At 40.4% G+C, this 19,364-nt stretch overlaps 1 protein-coding gene across 2 annotated transcripts in view; it reads left to right on the forward strand.

Moving 5' to 3' along the window:
* Amotl1 (angiomotin like 1) overlaps positions 1 to 19,364 on the forward strand; it is a 132,518-nt gene that overhangs the window by 23,162 nt on the left and 89,992 nt on the right. The window contains exon 1 of one of the 2 annotated variants that reach the window (XM_027951410.2): positions 11,509 to 11,776. The exons of the other annotated variant lie outside the window; for it this stretch is intronic. Coding sequence (XP_027807211.2) covers positions 11,728 to 11,776 — 49 coding nt within the window. The 5' untranslated portion in view covers positions 11,509 to 11,727. Of the gene's footprint in view, positions 1 to 11,508; positions 11,777 to 19,364 lie in introns of those variants that run through there. 2 annotated transcript variants of the gene reach the window in all.

The following is a 19,364-nucleotide window of genomic DNA, read 5'->3' on the forward strand; positions in this document are numbered from 1 at the left end:
GGTGGTTTGCTACTGTCAGCTTCTGGAAGCTGTCGTTCTATGCTCTTTACCAAATGAAAGACTGAGGAATCCTCTAAAGGAGTTTTAGAAAGAGTCCAGGTTTGATGGGTAAGTATTGCCAGGCTTAGCAAATAAAAACATTGGAAGCCCAATTAAATTTGAAAATATTTTAGTATAAATATGTCCCCTGCAATATTTAGGATATACTACACCAAAAAACTTTTGTTGCTTATCTGAAAATCAAATCTAACTGGTATCATTTGTTTTGTGGGGCATTCCTAGGTGAGGGAGTGACATCTGGGATGCTGTGCTCTTTGCACTGAATTTTGGCTTACTCTTTTAGTGGATGTGGTAAAACATGGCCCTGTTCCATATCACCAGGTATTCAGTTTCCACTTGACTCAAATTAGGTGCTTACAACAGTGAGACTTGTTTGCTGGTGGGTATATTATTATATCACCTCGTTTACAAAATGCATGCTAGAAATTAGCTCCCTACAGTGGAAATCCTAAACAACTTTAGGGATTTGAGGTATGACCCATTTTTGTATAATATATGTAAACACAGAATAATCCCTTCTCCTGGATTTGGTTATCTGGTTTCAGAGTCTATATATTAAAGTTTTGATATGTTCCAATCTCTCTTCAAGCAGAAAGTCAGGTCTGATCTACTTTGTTCTGTAAAGTCAGAGCATCTTAGTGTCCTCATGAAAGTGAACATCCCGTGCCATCCCTCATTCCTGCATGTTACTGCACCTCTTCTAGAATGTCTTCTGAGAGGCTATTGTAGGGAGAGGGTCTTACTTCCAGAGAAAAACCTGGTCTATTATGGTACAGTGATCATTATTATAAAAGTTTCTTTATAGAGAGCTGAAAACCAATTTCCTGTTTCTTTTACTCAGTTGTCCTTGTTTTGCCTTCTAGAACTTTCAAACATTTTTTTTGACTGAGAACCCACAAAAGAATGCATATTAAATTTGAACCTATACATACAAATATAAATGTAACTAAACAAGTTTCATGGTAGCAATTACCTTTCTTAGATGCTCTGCATCTGGAATTTCCCCTTATATTTTATATCATTTATTCACAACACTAGTCATTTGATTTCATGACCCATGAGTTGTTAACTCTCTCTGAAAGCCACTGCAGTAGGGTGTCATGGAGCAAATATAGAATAAGCCCTTCCTCCTATCTGAAATCTCTCAAGTTATCATGCCTTAACCTTCTCTTCTCCAGGTAGGAGTGGTCTGGTTCTCATCCTCTCCTACCCTTCTCAATGTCTTAAGTACCTTCAGGTAAGGAATATTTTACTTAAAATCAAGCCTGAAAAATAAACACATGACCTCACATCCAACCTGACCTGATACTTGGTCTGTGTTGATATCAGTCAGTGAATTAATTCCGAATTAATTCTTTATTAACTTACATTTTGCCTTTTAAGGTATCTTGATTTATTTTTTTTATTTGTGAAGGTAGTGGAGTGAATGAACTCCAATCAACTTGCTCATCACTCACATTTCTTGCACCTATCCCAAACTCAATAGAGTAAACCAAAGAAACTGTGTCTAGCCCATCAATAAATAAAACTCCTGTAAAATGGCAACGTTTAATAAGAAAGTTTCTAACAGGTAATAGCAACACTAATAGTTGTGGAGCACAGTGCTGTGTGCTAAGCATTTTACTAAGAGCTTTACACATGACTGACTGACTGATGAAGGTAGATATGACTATTATTTATGAAAAGAGAAAAAACTGAGCTTTAGAAAAGTAATTCAGAGAATATCAGGTAACTAGTAAGTGACAGAGGGGTGTTGATCATAGGTCCATCTGTTTGTTAAGTCTGTATGTTTTAAAATATTTAACTGCTTGCCAGAGTGAGGAAATCACCTCTGGTGGTTTAAAGAGAGGGTGTATATTTGTGTACAATCTTGTTTATGTAAAGGGCTCCACAGATCTCACTTCCTCCCAGGAGGAAAGGGAAGAACTTGTAGCAAGTTCAGGTCCCACGAAAACCTCTATGACTCTAGTCCATCACTCACTACATTGGGGTCTGACTTCAGAGTGCTGTGTGGTAGGCAGTAAGGGACAGACGAGCTGGGAAGCAACATAAAATAGTGGCTAAGAACCAGAGCTCGCACTAACAAGCTAGAATCCTGGTTCTGTTGCTTGCTATCCATGTTATCTCAGCAACCCACACAACCTCACCTAGCCTCCTTTCCTCGGTTGTAAAACATGAGCAATGATACCTCTTTTCTGAGTGTTATATGCTGATGAAATCAGATAATGTATGAATGCACTGGCCCAGAAGGGGCACTCCATGCATGCTAGCTCAAGACAGAAAACTGGGTCTTGATCATTTTGCTCCTACAATATTTCTTGACTGTTTCTTCATTTAGAATAGGATTCTGGTGCAGAGAAATGTAGATTCCTGAATGTCCTACCTAGTCATTCTCAAATGTGGTATGGACAAGCAGCACCAGCATCACCTGGGAGTGAAAATTATTGGGCTCCACCCACACCTAATGAGTTATAAACTTGCGGGTGGGGCCCAGCAATCTCTAACAGGTTCTTCAGATGATTCCAATGCTGCTGAAGGTTAAGGACCACTGCCTTGATGGCAGGAAGGATCCTGGGTCTTCCCCTGTTTTCAGCAGGATTCCCTGGAAGCCTCTGGAGAGAGGGCATCTTTTGGGTAGACATTGTGGCAAAAGACAGAGTGTGCAGTTTACTTGCAGGTTGTTTCCATTTAATCAGTTTATATTATTTATTCTAGATTGGTCATTATTTCCTTCCTTTATTCCTTCCTTTCTATTTGCTGTGCTGGGGATTGAACCCAGGGCCTCATGCATGCAAAGCAAGCACTCCTTCTCTAGGCTACATCCCCAGCTGTCATTTTCTGATGTTCCTATTCTCTCCAATGATTTGGATCCTATATTTTACATGCCTTGCCTCATAAAGGTTAAATAGAAAGGGGCCATTTCTAGACAGCCTGGTAAAGGAGACTGTTAGTATTCTTAAGGCACTCTTTCCCGGGCCATACCTGGATGCTCAGTACAGGACAACTGCAAGAACTGTACTTCTTTGCCTTCTTTAAATTCTTCACATTCTCTGCCTCCAGATCTCTGCACATGCTGTATTGTTCTGGCTGGTATAATCTCTCTGCTTCTTCATGCCCTGTCCTGTAGGTATCTATTTAAATCTTACATTCTGGAGAAATTTCTTCATATTTCCTCTAAGCAGTCACCCTTCTCCATTTATTTTTACAGCTTCTCCTTTTCTTCATCACACTTAGCCCTTAGATTTGTTATTGTAGATTCATTTGTGTGCATTTAGTAAGACAGAGCCCATAAAAGAATTTTCAAATATCTAGCAGAATACTGGCTTATCAATGAAGTCAATAATAGTTTTTGAATGAATGATACAGTGAATAGATGAATGAATGAATGATCCATCATAGTTCTCAAAAAGCTTTGCCTTCTTTCAAACTCTACAGTCCTTTCAGTTATTCTGTTTATGACTTTTCCAGAAATAACTTTTCCCTGCTATTTCTAATTATTCCTCTCTCTACTGTGAATTTTTCTAAAGACAATTTCCCTTAGCATGATACTAGTTCTATTACAGATGCACTATAAATACTCTCTGATTTCTAGATTATAGAACACTAACATGTGGATTTTAACTTTCCTTCCTGCTCTGAGTTTATGTTGTAAAATATTTTTTTCTCCTAAATTGAATCATCCCCAGTGACTGGAGCCATTAGGAAAGGTGGGAGTTTCTCCACTCACCTGTCTCTGGTTTTACAGTGTAAGACCTACTGGTCTGTAGTGCATCTTTGCAGGGAAGAGCTGGAATTGCTGCAGAGGTTGTGAGGGGCTGTTCTTTCTAACTCCAAACTGGAGACATTTTCAGAATAAAACATCCAAGCATTCTGTTCAAAATGGTGATTATGATCCTTTGAAATCCCTCAGTGTGAACATTCTGATCTAAATTCTCTCCCTTTATTGTGAAAATCTTCGTTTTTTAATAGCAGCTTTGCATTGCTGTTGTGTTAGAAACTCAGTATGCTTCCCATTTTAGAAACAAAACATGTGTCTGCATCATCACTGGAAATAAAAGGCTAAAACATGATTAGGTTTTTGCTCATGAAAAGAGAACAAGGGAGCAATTACCATAACATCACATATTGTAGGGTGAACAAAATTGAGGCTGTTTCCTGTTAGTATGCAATTGGCTTCACCCAATAAGTCAATGGGATGATCAATATGTTTAGACCCTTGGGAGTCTCCCCATCCCACACACTGGGTATCATCAATTAATCCCCAACTCAGTGGTTCTCAGCCAGAGGCAATTTAGTCCCCTATGGGACATCTGACAATGTCTGGAGACTTTTTGTTTTCATAACTGGGTTTGAAGGGGATGGTTTCTATCTGCATTTAGTGTGTAGAAGTTATCTCACAATGCATAGGGCAGTTCCTCACAAAAAAAAAATCATCAGCCCCAATGTTAGTAGATGCCTAAAACTGAGAACGCCTGAATTAACCAATCAATCAAAAAATATTAAGCTTTCAATACTCCAAGCAATAGTAAAAATAGCAAATAATCAGAATAATTATCCTTTATGTAATATAAGAGATATAAATATATAATATTTACTATATACCAGGTTATTAATATTCACGGTTACTCTGTCTCATTCAGGATCTGATCTCAGGTTTGTTTGAGGCATTGTCTTTACCTCTCCTTACCTGTTTGGTGTAAGTGCATTTTCTCTGGATATGATCATATCTGTTCTCTTTTTCTTGATTTTTATATAGATCAGATTATGTGTTTAGTTCATATTAGGTAATTAGCACATAGGAAAAGCAGTGAGTCAAGAAGAGACCAGTGTGTCACTATGGTTGTGAAACTAAAAGCATCCAGACAGGCCAGACTCAGATTAGTAACTTAACAAACAAGCCAAGCTCCCTGAATAGGGTGGTAGCACACAGCCTGGCCCTTAGTAGATACTTAATAAATACTCCTTGGGAAAGCTTTCTTCATAATTGTACAGAGTTCTTGGGTAAATTTCAAATAGAGCAGAGTTTTCAAATGATCCAGTCTGTTATATAACATTTAATTGTCCCTAGGAGTGTTTTCCTCATTCATAGGCACCTAATATTTCTGTAGCTACAGAGCTATCTCATCTTGTGTGTCTTCCCCCTTGCTCACCACATCTTCTTCTTCTTTTGTCCACTTTTAGTCAGTGTGGCCCTTTGGTCCTCCCTTTCTTCCCAGGGATGCACACCCAGTACTTCTGCCTTGGCACTCCTAGTGTTCCCTGAATTATGCCTCTGTCAACAGAATATAAGATGCAGGCAAGGCCTGTGTTAGAATCTCCAGAGGAGGCATGTGCTATGGAAAAAAGCTTATTCAAGAACATAATTTTATATTTGGAAACAAGCAGGGATGAAAAAACACCCAACCATTGTCTTTGTAAAACAGAGAACTGAAAAAAAAAAATCTTTTCTGCCTGGTGATAATACAATAGTGCTCCCTTATCCAAGGGAGATACATTCCAAATATCTGAACCTTATATATACTATGTTTATTCCTATACATACACATATACGATAAAGTTTAATTTATAAATTAGGCAAGTAAGAGATAAACAATAATAAGCAATATAAAATAGGAGTTATACTATTTTATAACTCTAATCACAGTTATGTGAAGTGGTTCTCCATCACAAAACCTTTTATACTACATGGATGGGTAATGTATACAGGGAGAATACACTGTACAAAGAGATGCATCATAACCCAGGAGGGACAAAGCAGGGCTGTTGGAGATTTTATTTATATTACTAAGAAGGGTATACAATTTAAATCCTATGAATTTTTTATTTCTATAGTTTTCCACATAATATTTTTGGACCACAGTTAAAATTTTCCACTTAATATTTTTGGACTATAGTTTACCGAAACCACAGAAAGGGAAACTACAGATGAAGGGGAACTGCTATATAGGAGTTACCTAAACCAGTATCAATGTGACCATTTTATGTTTAGTAAAGAAGAGATTAAAAGAAAGTATTCAGAAGCACACTGCAATGTGTGATTTCCTTTCATGTGTCCACATTTTTCTGTTAGAAACAGCCTTCCTTTAGCACTTGGATTTCTTGGAACCTGCCCTTCTTCCTCTGTGCAAAATCACTCACACCTCTATGCTCCCATAATGCTTTGGTTTTTGAACTCCAGTCTGTCAACCGTCATTCTTTACCTTTAGCTATTAGCTCTGAAGTAGTAAATGCTTCTGAAAGAGAATTGCAAGAGCACCACGACCCCAGTGAGCCAGTGGGAAACTCCAGTGTGCTAGGAATTACTGAGCAGGCTCCAGGACTCTACTGTTCAACATTCTGGAACTTGGAGGTAGCACATGAGAAATTCAAATTTTGATACATGTTGTTTAAAAATTACACTTTGGAAAGCACTACAGAATTTGGACTTTTAAACATCCTTCTTCTAGAAGCAAACCAAGCATTTTGATCAAGGTAGCCTGATTGCATTCACTTATTGGTTTGTTCCTTCTGTGGTGGTTAATTGTGATCTAACTAACCATCATGACTTGTCCTATGTGAGGCTGTGCAGTAGCCCTTCCTTTGTGGTCATGTTCATCCACTCTTCTTTTGCCATTAGACTTCTCTCTTCTAGCAAGCTCAGGCCAAGGGTTTTTTTTTTTTTTTTTAATTGGGGGTTGAACCCAGCGGTATTTCTATCTCTAAGCCACACCCCTAGCCCTTTTTATTTTTATTTTTTATTTTGAGATCAGTCTCCTTAAGTTGCTTAGGACTTCACTAAATTGATGAGGTTGGCCCTGAACTTTTGATCCTCCTCCCTCAGCCTCCTGAGCCACTGGGATTACAGGTGTTCACCACTGTACCTGGCCATGTCCAGTTCTTAAGTTTCATCCAGTCAAATAATTAGCAAGGAATTATTATTATTATTATTATTATTATTATTATTATTATTATTATTTTGTGTGTGGAAGTACTAGAAATTGAACCTGGGGTGGTGTGTGTGTTTGTGTGTGTGTGTGTGTGTGTGGTGGTGGTGGTGGTGTCCTCTATTACTGAGCTACACCTCCAGCCTTTTTTTTTTTTTTTTTTTAAATCTTGAGACAGAGTATTGCAAAGTTGCTCAGACTGACCTTGTGAATTTATGGTCATACTGCTACAATCTCCTGAATAGCTAGAATTATAGTATAGGTATGTGCTACCTCACCTGGTTTAATAAAGATTTTAAATGTAAAGTTGTGCTGCAATTGTGTACAATGAATCAAAATGCATTCTGCTGTCATATATACCTAATTAAAATAAATAAATTAATTTAAAAAATTTTAAAAGATTTTTAGTGTTGTTATGTAAAAGCTAAGAAAAGTGGGAGGGGAGCTGGGCACAGTGGCACATGCCTATAATCCTAGTGATTCAGGAGGTTGAGACAAGAGGATAGCGAGTTCAAAACCAGCCTCAGCAAAAGCAAGGCAACTAAGCAACTCAGTGAGATCCTGTCTCTAAAAATAAAATACAAAATAGGGCTGGGGATGAGGCTCAGTGGTTGAGTACCCCTGAGTTCAATCCCCAGTACCTAAATAAATAAATAAATAAATAAAAGAAAGAAAGAAAGAAAGGCATTCATTCTGTCCATCTACAACTACCAAAAAAAATAATAATAAAATAAAAAATAAATAAAAAAGTGGGAGGAGAAGGAGATTCACATTTTAATAGGGCATTTAAGTCCTTGTATTTCAAAAAACTGGAGGACAAGGGAAGGGTTTCTAACTTTTTTACTGAATCCAGAATGCGCCCTGCACTTTGATATGTATTACTCCTTTTAATTCTCACAATTAAACCTAGGAAGAAAGTACCAGGATAATGGTACTTACCTCCTAGGCTTTTTTTTTTTTTGCAGGGAAGAAATCTGAGATTCATGTTAAGTTACTGTCTGTGTCTGGAAACCACTGGAACCTGGACTAGAACTCTAAGGCCTTGCTCATTGTCCTCTACCTATATGCCTGATACCTTGCTCTTCTTCCTGCTTCTGTGCTTATGGGGAACATCCAGGTACCTGTGCTGTTTGGAGTTAAAGACTGCTTTCTGGGCTGTCTCAAAGAGAGCTCAAATTAGCTAATCACCTTCTTGACTTCCCTAGGAGTTAGTAAATGCCAATTTGGGTGACTTTAGAAAAGACGCTGACCTTTAGAGAGTATTTAGATTTAAAAAAAAAAAAAGAAAGAAAAAAGAAAAATGGAATCTGAAACCAAATATACTATTGGAAAATGCTGATATTGGTAACATCTTAATCAAATCTCTAGTCTTTTACTCAAACCTCAGTTCCTGAGCAATAGATTCAGGTGTATTTGATGTAAAGTTATTCATTTTCTGTGTCTGATATAGAGATTATTAACAGTTGAGGAAATATTAAGGTACTGGAGGGGGACAACTGCATAGGCAGTTTTCTGCCTGTGCTGCCATTCCTTTGATGACTTGGAATCAATTTGAGGAGTGTAGGATCAATTAATTTGGTCAAAGACCCATGAGCCTTCAAAGCTGTGCCTAGCATGTCTTCTGAAGATCTAGGAATACCTAGCATCAGTTAGAGGGACCAACTTCTTTATTTTAAAATTTTTATTTGTTCTTTTTTAGTTATACATGACAGTACAATGTATTTTGACATATCATACATACTTGGAGTATAACTTCCCATTTTGTGGTTGTACACGATGTGGAGTTACACTGGATGTGTATTCATATGTGAGCATAGGAAAGTTATGTCCAATTCATTCTACTTTCTTTTAGAGGGACCAACTTTTTGACACCACCTCTGGCTTTTATGCCTTTAAATTTCCCCAGCTTTTTTTCTTTTCTAGCCTCTTCTTTCCCCATTTTTCAGTTGTGGGCACTTTCCAAGTGAACTGATCTTCAGAACTGTATCTCTCTTTTTCTTTATACATCTGTCCTTGATGTCTTACCTAAAGTTGCCTACAGTAAGTAACTCAACATCTTTCTCAAACCAGTTCCTCCTAACTCAGCTTTTTTATCATTAAAGACCCTTTCTTCTAAGAGTGGTTTGTTTTTTTCCTATGACTCAGGTTTAAACTCTGTTAACTTGATTTTCTTGTTATGTTCCCCATGATGTTCATCTAATCATGAAAAGAGTAAAATCTTGCTTCAAAGACTTTTTTCAGATGTGCCATCATGGGAATCACTCGTTATCTTCAAAGATATGGTATCTTTTTCCTTCTGTCTCCTTTACCCTAACAGGGCATTGTTTCCTGTAACTATCCCAGATCCTTTCCTTATCTCACTGGGCCTTTGGAAAGTTCACTGAAATAATATGAGCAAAGGTATATTGAGTACTACATATGCATTGTTTTAAGCATTTGGCATTAGTTACTTTATTCAATACTTACAACTACCCGGTGAAACTTGGTGCTATTTTCATTATCTTGAAAAGGAGAATACTGAAGTTTAGAGAAGTTAGGTGATTGGCCCAAGGTCACACTGATAAGGAGGGGCTCAGCTGGTGACTATTTTGTTCTAGAGTTCTAGAGTTGATGCTAAATCCTTGGGCCTCCCAGATTACAGAATGGTGACTCATACTTCATTTTAAAATATGTAAGTTAGCTTTCTTCTTTCTCTATTTTTCTATTCATCTCTTTGTCTCCAATCTATATGAAATTGATATAAATTCAAGGTGAATCGATAAATCTTTTTTTGGTACTGGCGATTGAACCCAGGGGTCTTAACCACTGAATCAAATCTCCAACCCTTTTAAAAAATATTTTATTAGAGACAAGGTCTCACAAGGCTTTGAACTTGCGATCCTCCTGCCTCAGCCTCCCAAGCAGCTGAGCTTACAGGTGTGTGCCCCTGTGCCCTAGGAATCTTGTTTGCTCACTGCCTGTAGCATACAGTCTTAACTCTTAAATTGTACTTAGGGTTTACAATGTGTGATGGAAAACACACTGAGGTAGAAGTCTGATCTACTTCTGGCTTTGCTGCTGAATTTGTTCTGTCACATCCAACAAGTCATTCAACAGTCAGGCCCGTAATTTCTCTTCAACCTAGTGAAAGTTTTGGTTGATAATTTCTTTATTCTTCCAGTTCTACATTTTTATGATTTTTGTTATTCTGTTTTCTCTCCCTTTCTAGTAAAAACTCTTCTTTCTATATATACTTTCTTCCCAAGTATTCAGCTCCCTCTAAGCTCAGCCTCCTCTTGCCTAGTGGTGCCTTCTCCTTTTCCTGCTACATCCAAACTATTTGCCTCATTTCTCCTGCAGAAAGCTAGTCCTTTTCACCTTTCCCAAGCATCTCTAGTCTCCAATCTCTTGCATTGTTGCTTTCCCCCTTTCTCTTATTTGTCTTATTAAGTAGACAACACATATTTGAAGGGCTTTTTAGCTGCTCTGTTTCTTTTGTGTGCTATTAAGTGCTAGGGTAGGAGACTTTAAATGGGTAGGTATTTGAAAAATAATTGTTTAATGATTGCCATTTGGACTGTATCTCTACAGCAGAGGTTATGAATCAGATGTGCCATCATGGGAATTAGAAGAATAGACTGCTGTCAGGACTCACAACCCCACCAGAATTGACTGGAGGGTGCCACAATCCAGGCAGGAGTCCTTGAAGGCCTGGCAAGGACAAAAGAGAGGGGAGAAGGGCAAGGCTCTTACTAACCTGGTGGGCAGCAATTGCATTATGTTACTTGATCTCTCTCCTCTGAGCAGCAGAGCTGCCCAGAAGCCAGGCATTATTGCTAGGGGGCAGGAGGGGCACCCCAGATCAGGGCAGAGAGTATAATAGGGTAAGTGCGGAGTGTTGTTTAGTGCCTGATTTAAGAGATGAGGCAGAATCAGAAACACTTTGCCAGAGTCATTTGCATTCTTTGCCGCTATTCGGGCAGATAATGGCCCGGAGTTTGTGGCCATAGAATTGTTCAGTGCTAGGATACATTTAGTATAGGACTGTAAGTTCTGTTTTGACCCTTCTAGTCCTCACATGGAGCATCTAATAGCAGCCTGTTGCCCAGTACCAGTGCGTGACAGAATCCCTGGGGCCTGGGAATTGCTGAGAAATGTGCGGTCACTGTCCACCTGTAAATTCTACTTAAGGGAAAAAACCCATCCTAAGCAGAACCTAACCTGGACTTTGGGAGCAGATCCGGAAACAGAATTCGGCTGGGAATGGCCTAGGGGGAAGGAAGACAAAATCGAAAGAAGAACTGGCATTAATTAAAACGCCGCAGGGGATAAAACAAGGGAGAACAGTGGCCCTCCTAAATCTCAGGGAGACACGTCAGCTTGAGTTCAGGGCAATTTCAGCCTGGCAATCTCGCGGTCCCGGGAGGGGTGGCGGGTGGCTGAAGACGGGCTCTAGGGCCCAGCGGCCCGGTGCTGGGGCGGGGGTGGAGTGTAGGGTTACAGTGACGAGTCCGGGCGACCCTCCCCGGCCAGCGCGCAGGGAGCGGGGAGCGCGGGCGGCGGCGGGAGCGCGCGGGACGCTCTAGGACCTAGCTGCGGTTGTCCGGTTTGGGACTGGAGGTGAAGCCCTGGCATTTCTCCCCTTCCTGTGTGAATGGGGCTGATTGTCAGGCACCACTTCCCCGCGCTGCCCCACGCCATGCCCAGAGAGCTGCCTGGCAGCCGTCTTCCCCCGCTGCGGGACTGAACTAGCCATGATCGCCTCATGTGGAGGGCAAAGTTGCGCCGGGGAACTTGTGAGCCTGCGGTGAAAGGTAACCGGCCTCCGCTGGGGGTGCGGGGAGGGCATCCCCAAGTCTCCCACGTGAAGGACCAGCTGCTTTGGGCAGCAGGGACCGAGGGTGGGGGGTCCTCCTGGAGGCCGGGGACAGAGTCCCTTCCAGATGTTGCAGCTTGAGCAGCCGATTCGGCGCTGGGTGTCCACCCAGGGACCCAGAAAGAAAAGGAAGAAAAAAAAAAAAAAAAAAAAACAGAACCGGTTCCCGTGCCACCCTCCAGATCCCTGGTGCCCACGGGCGGGATCTCAGCGCCGCGCGGCCCCGCGGGACACTGGGAACTTGCCTTCCCCAGCTCCGCCGGGTGGGCCCTAGAGTGCGGGCGCGCCCCCGACGCGGGGGTGGCTTTTCTGGAGGGGCGCTGCCATATGGCTGGCCTCTCCTAGACGCACCCGCGAGGGTTCCCCGGCCGCCGAGGGAGGGGGCGGAAAGGCTGTCGGGTGGCTTCTTCCCTCCGCAATAGACAAAGGCTCGCCCTAGCCCGCCCGACGGGCGCGGGCGCTCGGGCGCTCGGAGTGGACCCTTCCTGCCAGCACGTAGGACTCGGCTCTGGCGAGTGGGGTGGCGAAGAGCTAGCGCTGCGACCCCGAGGCTCAGATCGCGATAGCCACTGCTCCTTTGTTCTCCCCAGACAAGTTTCTTTGAAAACTGGGAGTTGGATCTAGCTTTCTTTGGTCTGTTAGTGCTGCCTTTAAAAGAATCGGGTTTCAAGAGGGTGAAAAATTAAACTTTCCAAGTGGAACCGTTTTTCTTTGGAATGTGACATTTGTGGCAGGAGGGAGCTTGGCACGTCGGCCCCTGACACCCCAGCGGAGCGGGGGCCCTGCGCTGGGGCCGGGGCAGCCAGGCTGGAGGGACCGAGGAGCCTTGGCGCGCACCTCCTCCGCCTGGACTGAACTCTCGACGCGCTTTCCAAGTTTCCCTCTCGGAACCCCAGGCCTTGAATCCAGGGTCTGTCCCGCAGCTCCCCAGCCTCGCCTCGATTCGCTCTACTCCTCTCGTACTCGTTCTTGTTTGATGACTGCCAAGGTGTACCCCTTCCAGTTTTGTTCGAAGGTTTTTTGCCATTTTGTCTTCGAAGTGAGTTTACTGTCTGCACATAGCAAATACTCTTTAGCCAAGCTAGTGTGGGCTGCAGCAGACAGGGTCCCTGATCATGCAGCCTTCTGAAGCTTTGAGATTTGGATACAACAGTTTGTCCCCTTGGTCCCTCTGTTCTCTTACTCTGTGGAGATATGGTTGCCTCCCCCGCCCCACACCCTCCCCCCACCCCCCGCAGGCATGTCTAGAGAATAGTTTTAAACTGCTTATGAAAGTCCTTAGAGGTGGTGAGAGTAGGGGGTCATGAGAGCCATTTGTGACCCCGAAAATATCTTTTGTCTACTCCAAACATGTGTTAACCTGCTCACCATAAGTAAATTAAACCAGAATAGAGGGATATTAATAGCTACAATTCCAGAAAAATTCCTTCCTTTTCCGGGAGCGAAAAGTCAGGGCTTGAAATATTGAACAATCATGGCTCCCTGCTTCCAAAACCGGGCTTTGGGTCCCTGCCAAAGAGGCTAATATTTCCCCTGGCTGCCTAACACTTCTGGACTGGGGCAGCTGCGGACGTCAGACCCAGATTTGTAGTCAGGGATCTCTGGATTGCAAGTTCTTGAAGAATTTAGAGGAACGAAAAAATTTACTTCTTAGAACTGTACTGTGAGCATTGTCTATGTACTATGAACATTCTTTATGAGAACAGTGTGGGAATAATACTTAAATACATTTTGAATTGTTTTGAAAAATAAAGGGGCAGAAAGTACTGATTTGGCCAGAATGAAAAAGGCTAGAATGTGGAGAGGTGGAGGCTCTTCTCCACCTGGTGGTGGGGGTGCCTGGAGGGGAGGAGGGAAGGGAGAAGATGTTTAGTTCTTGGACGGGCCATATTTTTGCCTTTGTGTGAGTCTTTTTTTTTTTTTTTTTTCAAAATAAATTATAAACCTCCAGGTGGACAGGAGGAGAGAAGGTGCTGCCCCTGTAACTGCCCTCTCTCTTCTCTTTCTTTTTAAAATTCACACAAGTCTGGGTCTTTTAGGTTCTGTGCAGATGGTGGAGAATGAAGAATATTAATGCAGTGAAGGGCATGTAGAGATCAAAGCACTGAAAAATACATATTTTCATGGAAGCTAATGGAGGACTTTCAATTTAAATGAGATTTTAAAGTGCTGTCATGAAGAAAAAAGCACATGAATGCAGAAATGTGAATGATTTTTATGGGAAGGCACTCTGCTGATTAGACTTGAGAGTGTCTGCCCTTGGCCAGTTAGGCTGGGGCTTCCATGTAGAGAGCTCTGCTTTTTCTGATGTGCACCCCTGTGGAGATTGTGGACTCAGGGCCTGGGGGAACCATGGCAAACCAATGGAAATTAGTCAACTTCTGTCTGCTGAGAGTTCTATTGCAAAGTACAGCCTCTAGGTACTGTGCTGCCTATTTCTTCAGTCATTTGTGAAAATGCTTTGAAACTGACAAAAGTCTGTAATGCAAGACTTCAAACAAATAATAACATAAAACAAGAGAAATGTTAGTGAACATTGTAAAAGTTTGATTTTTCAGGCCAGTAAGATAAACTTTATAAGACCTGTTAATAGTTCTTATATGCAAAATTCCCCCACATTAACACTTTTTTTTTTTTCTTTTTTGGTAGCTGTCTGCATTTTAAATGCACATGGAAGCTTGGGTCAGGAAAGTCTGCAGTGTTTTCTATAATTTTTCTCCTAGTTTTTCATTCGTTTTGGAGGTTTTTTTTATGAGACAAAATTCAGTAGGTAATAGAATCCTTGAAAAGCAAGGGGTAGTATGAAGGTCAAGCAAGAGGACATATTTGATTACAAGGTTTATTGGAAATTGTCTGAGATTGTTGAGGTTTGTTTGTTTGCCTAGTGAGTTTTTGGTTTTAATTTTGTTGGTTTGACTTTGTTTTGTCTTTGGAGGAGAGGCACAATGTAAATCTTGGCCATTGTGGGTAGGACAGTATGCTACTTTTGCTGGAAGGAAGTCACTTCTGCTCCTGGGCTTATGTGCTGGGGGCCTTCTCCTGTCACTTCTGAGGCTCTTTTCTCTGTCTTGTGACCAGGTCTTGTGGAAACTTAGAGTGCCTTCATTTTAGGCACTTGAGGCAGAACTCCTGGGTTCCCTAGAGGGCTCACACATCAGGCATTTTTTTTTTTTCTTTCCATTTTTGGAGGGAGCAGGAAAGTAACTCTAAAGTGTTAGGAAATGTATCCCTATTAAAACTCTGGAGAATTGGATTTAATTTTTCAAAAACAATTATTGTTCTACTGTGTATGTTGAAACCGGTGTTTGAAACCTAACTGTCCAATATTGCAACTGTATCCTACTTATTTTTGTTTTTAGTAAAATGTTTGTAGTTACTTTTTTTTTCAACTTTTCATTTTGAAATGATCATAATTTCATAGGAAGTTGCAAAAATAGTAGAGAGGTCCTTTGTATCCTTTACCCTTTTCCCCATTGGTAACAGTTTATATAATCATAGTGCAGTAGCAGAACCAGGACATTGATATTGGTACAATCCACAGAACATACTCAGATTTCACCAGTTTTACATGAACACAATTGTATTTGTGTGTGTATGCTTTTATGCATTTTTTCACATGTGTAGATTTGTGTAACTACTGCTGTGATCAAGATATAGAAGTATTTCATCACCTCCAAGATTATACTTGTTTCTTCCTACATCTCTGTCCCTGAATGATGCTAGTAACCAATTAGATTGGGTCTCCATATCTATAATTTTGTCATCTTGATACTACGAAAACAAAACCACACAGTATGTCACCTTTTGCATTTGGCTTTTCACTCTGCATAATGATCCGTCCATATTTTTGCTTAGATCAGTTGTTTTGTTCCTTTTTATTGTTCAGCAGTATTCCATGGTTTGGACGTACTGTGGTTTCACTATTCACCTATTGAAGGATATCTGGGTTGTTTCCAGTTTTTGACTATTATGCATAAAGTTGCTATGAACATTCCTATATAGGTTCTTGTGCAGATAAAAGTTTTCATTTCTCTGAAATAAGAGACCAGGAGCACGATAGCTGGATGATGTGGTAAGTATATGTTTGGTTTTTTAAAGAAATTGCTAAATTGTTTTCCAGAGTGGCTGTATCAAGTATCATTTTTACCAGCAATGTATGAGATCTGATTTCTCTGCATCCTTGCCAGCATTTGGTGTTGTCATTGGTATTTTTTTTTTTTTTTTTTGGCTGTCCATTAGGGGTTCTAATTGGTATTTAGTCTTTTTGTGGTTTTGATTCATATTTCCCTAATGGCTTCATGATGCTACACATCTTTTCATGTGCTTATTTGTTATCTGTTTATCCTCTTTGGTAAAATCTCTATTCGTGTCTTTTGCCTCTTTTCTGACAGTATTATTTATTTTGTTGTTGAGCTTTGAGAGTTCTTATATAATCTAGATACAAGTCGTTTGCTAGGTATGTGGCTTGCATATATATTTTCCTCAGTATGTGGCTTGTTTATTCATTTTCTTTCTGGAAACTTTTGCAGAACAAAAGTTTTTAGTTTTGATGAAGTCCAATTTACTGATTTTTTTTCCTTTATGGTTTGTTCTTTTGGTATCATATCATATCATATCATATCATATCACATCCTTTTTAGAACATTTTTGACTAGGCATATGGGGCCCAAATATTTTCTCTTATGTTTTCTTCTACAAGTTTTACATTTAAAATGTACCTCACATTTATCCTTCTTAAGGATTCTATGTCTTATGATCTTATAAATCACCTTCTAAAAGTGTTGACTAGGCATTTCATGCTCTGGAAGAGTACACATGGACTATCAAGCAGAGCTTCTATTCTCAGGGGCTCACAGATCAGTGGGGTTGTGTGTAGACATTACTATGTACTAAGTACCATAATAGAGATGTGTGATCTTCTGTGGGACCACTGAGCAGAAAGGGCTACCTTTGGTCCAGGTGGTCAGAGAGAGCTTCCATGGGCATGTTGCCCAAGCATGGTGGGAATAAAATTGGTTCTTGTCTTTGATCCAGTTTTTTGACATCTTTATTGGCATTTATTCTTTAGTGTGAGTTATTCTAATTCTTGAGTGCATGCTGAAGGACCTGGGGTAAATGGAGTGGTTGAGGACTTTTTAAATAGCACATGGCATGATAGCTTAAAACACAAGTGAAAAACACAATGTTTAAAACTTTGGTAACATAAAGATTAAGAATAAAATTGAATCCGTTGAGTTAGAATATATGGTAAAATGAAATAAGAGGTTGTATTTGGCATTAAGAACAGATATATTTGGTTTGTTTCCTGGACTGTGCTGTGTGACATCTGAGAATTTCACCTGTTGAAATTCTCATGAGTAAAATGGGTACAGTAATAGTTCTTATTCCACGGAGTTGCATGGGAGTAAAATTAAATAATGCATATATAATACTTAGCATAGTGCCGGGCACATTGAAGGCCTTCAGTAAATGCCTACTGTGATTATTACTAAAACAGCAGGAAGGTACATTGTTTTATAGTGCTCATATATGCTTTTGCTCTGAGAAACTTGAATTCCAGTTCTCACTCATAGGCCCTTAGCTTTTCATGTCTGATCATTGTATCATGTATCAAATATTATTTATTGAATGAGGCTGGTTGAGAGTTGATGGTATTTGTTATCCTGGGTACAATAAGTCAGAGCTGATGTCACCAGGACTTGTCCCAAACATCATAATAGGCAGCTCCCCTTCCTTTTCCTCATTGAGCAAGTTATTTGTATCCCAGAGGAAACCAATGGGGGTATTGGATATAAAATACTAGGGCTGTGCTCAAACATAGGTGAGCATCAGGGTCATCTGGACAACTTGGTAAAACAGAATGCTGGGCTCTAATCCCAGAGATTCTATTTCTAGGTCTTAGGGCCTGAGACTTTGCATTTATAAAAAGTTTCCAAGTGATGCTTCTGCTGGTAGTGGGACCATATTTTGAGAACCACTGTTTTAGAGCATAGTTCCTTTTAAATGGACCTACACTGAAGAACAAGTCTTGATTATCTTTAAAGACTCAAGTTTGGAATAGATTGATTGCTAAAATGATTAGTCAATATGCATCATTGTGTTCTCTCTTCTGATTGCTTTTTTGTGCCACACTCCCTCCTGACCATGGCTTTCCCTCCCTAAGTTGTCTCTCACTACCTGGAAAACATGCCAAGTTTGGGTCTGTGCTACAGTAGATAAGCCATTGGTGAAGTCATTTAGCCTCTATGAAATAAAGTATTTGTTAAATATTTACATTCCAAGGTTATTGAGGGGCTTAAATGAGATAAGGAGCATGAAAGGGCTGCATAAGGTATAGCACTTGCAAAATAGTTTTTTTTTTATTGTATTGTAATGCTCCATCTCCTTGGAGTAGTGCCCTTGGACTGGGAGTCAGGCCTTCCCACTTCTCTTTCCTCACATCTCTTCTGATCGATTCTATTCTTTCTCCTTTCCCTGCCTTCTCCCACTTTTCCTCCATCCTTTCAAGGGAGGTGTCTTGTCTTCCATGCTCAGGTTGCTTCCTCCATGTGAGATGGGGCTGTGAACATGCCCTGTGGCCAAGTGCCAGGGAAGAAGGAGGCACATTCAGCTCTTCTCAGCTCTGTTGGTGACCCCAGGTGCTGTGACCCGGAATATAACCCCCCAAAGCAGGTGCGGGTCAGCCTTTTCCTTCCTGATACTGGCTGTATTGAGAAGGGCTCTGAGAGCCAAATGTTTTGTGAGTGAGCCCCCTATATGGAAAGGAGAGTTCATGAAATTCCCTGCTAAGTTCCTATTTCCCCAGGGATTGAACCCTGAATATATCATTGCAGTTAAATTGATTGCTCGTCCTGGTGATCTGGGGAAAGTTTAAATATTCAAGGGCAGGCAAGGAGACTAGGAACATGTTTTTTCGAAATTAATGGAAGCCGGAGGAGTCTATACCCTGTGTACAGCATTAAATTCATTCCAGAACACATATTAAACCAACCTCGTTTCTGAAAAGAGAAATGGTCTAATGGTCCTTTATCTAGCTAGGAGAGTCAAGGATAATGCCTTCTGCAATCACAGTAAGCCTAAATTAAGACACTGGGAAAAGTAATACAAAAAACATCACAAACCCCTTTATATAAACCATGAAGATAATCAGGGTATTAGGTTTGCTTTGTAGGTTTGTTAAAGGGCATAATCTGATTCGACTTATTTGTATTGACTGACCTGGCAGATCAAAATGAGTGATAAATTGCTTGAATAGTGGAGAATAAATCCATTTTAGCTGACTTTAGATTTGACCCTTGATACATCAAGAAAGTAAGAATAGAGAGTCTAAAAAGTTCTACTCTAAGGTTTGGATTTTCTTAGCTCTGCGTTGAGCACATAAAATTTTCCAGAATTTTGAAGTTTTTCTTAACTTTCTCCACAATAAATTTCAGGGATTTGGAGAAAAAAATTGAAATAAATGCAAATATACATTTTAATGACATTTATTAAGTGACTATGAACACTTTATTAGTTTAGGAACACAA

The sequence above is a fragment of the Marmota flaviventris genome, chromosome 9, assembly GCF_047511675.1.
Source record: "Marmota flaviventris isolate mMarFla1 chromosome 9, mMarFla1.hap1, whole genome shotgun sequence".
Taxonomy (NCBI): domain Eukaryota; kingdom Metazoa; phylum Chordata; class Mammalia; order Rodentia; family Sciuridae; genus Marmota; species Marmota flaviventris.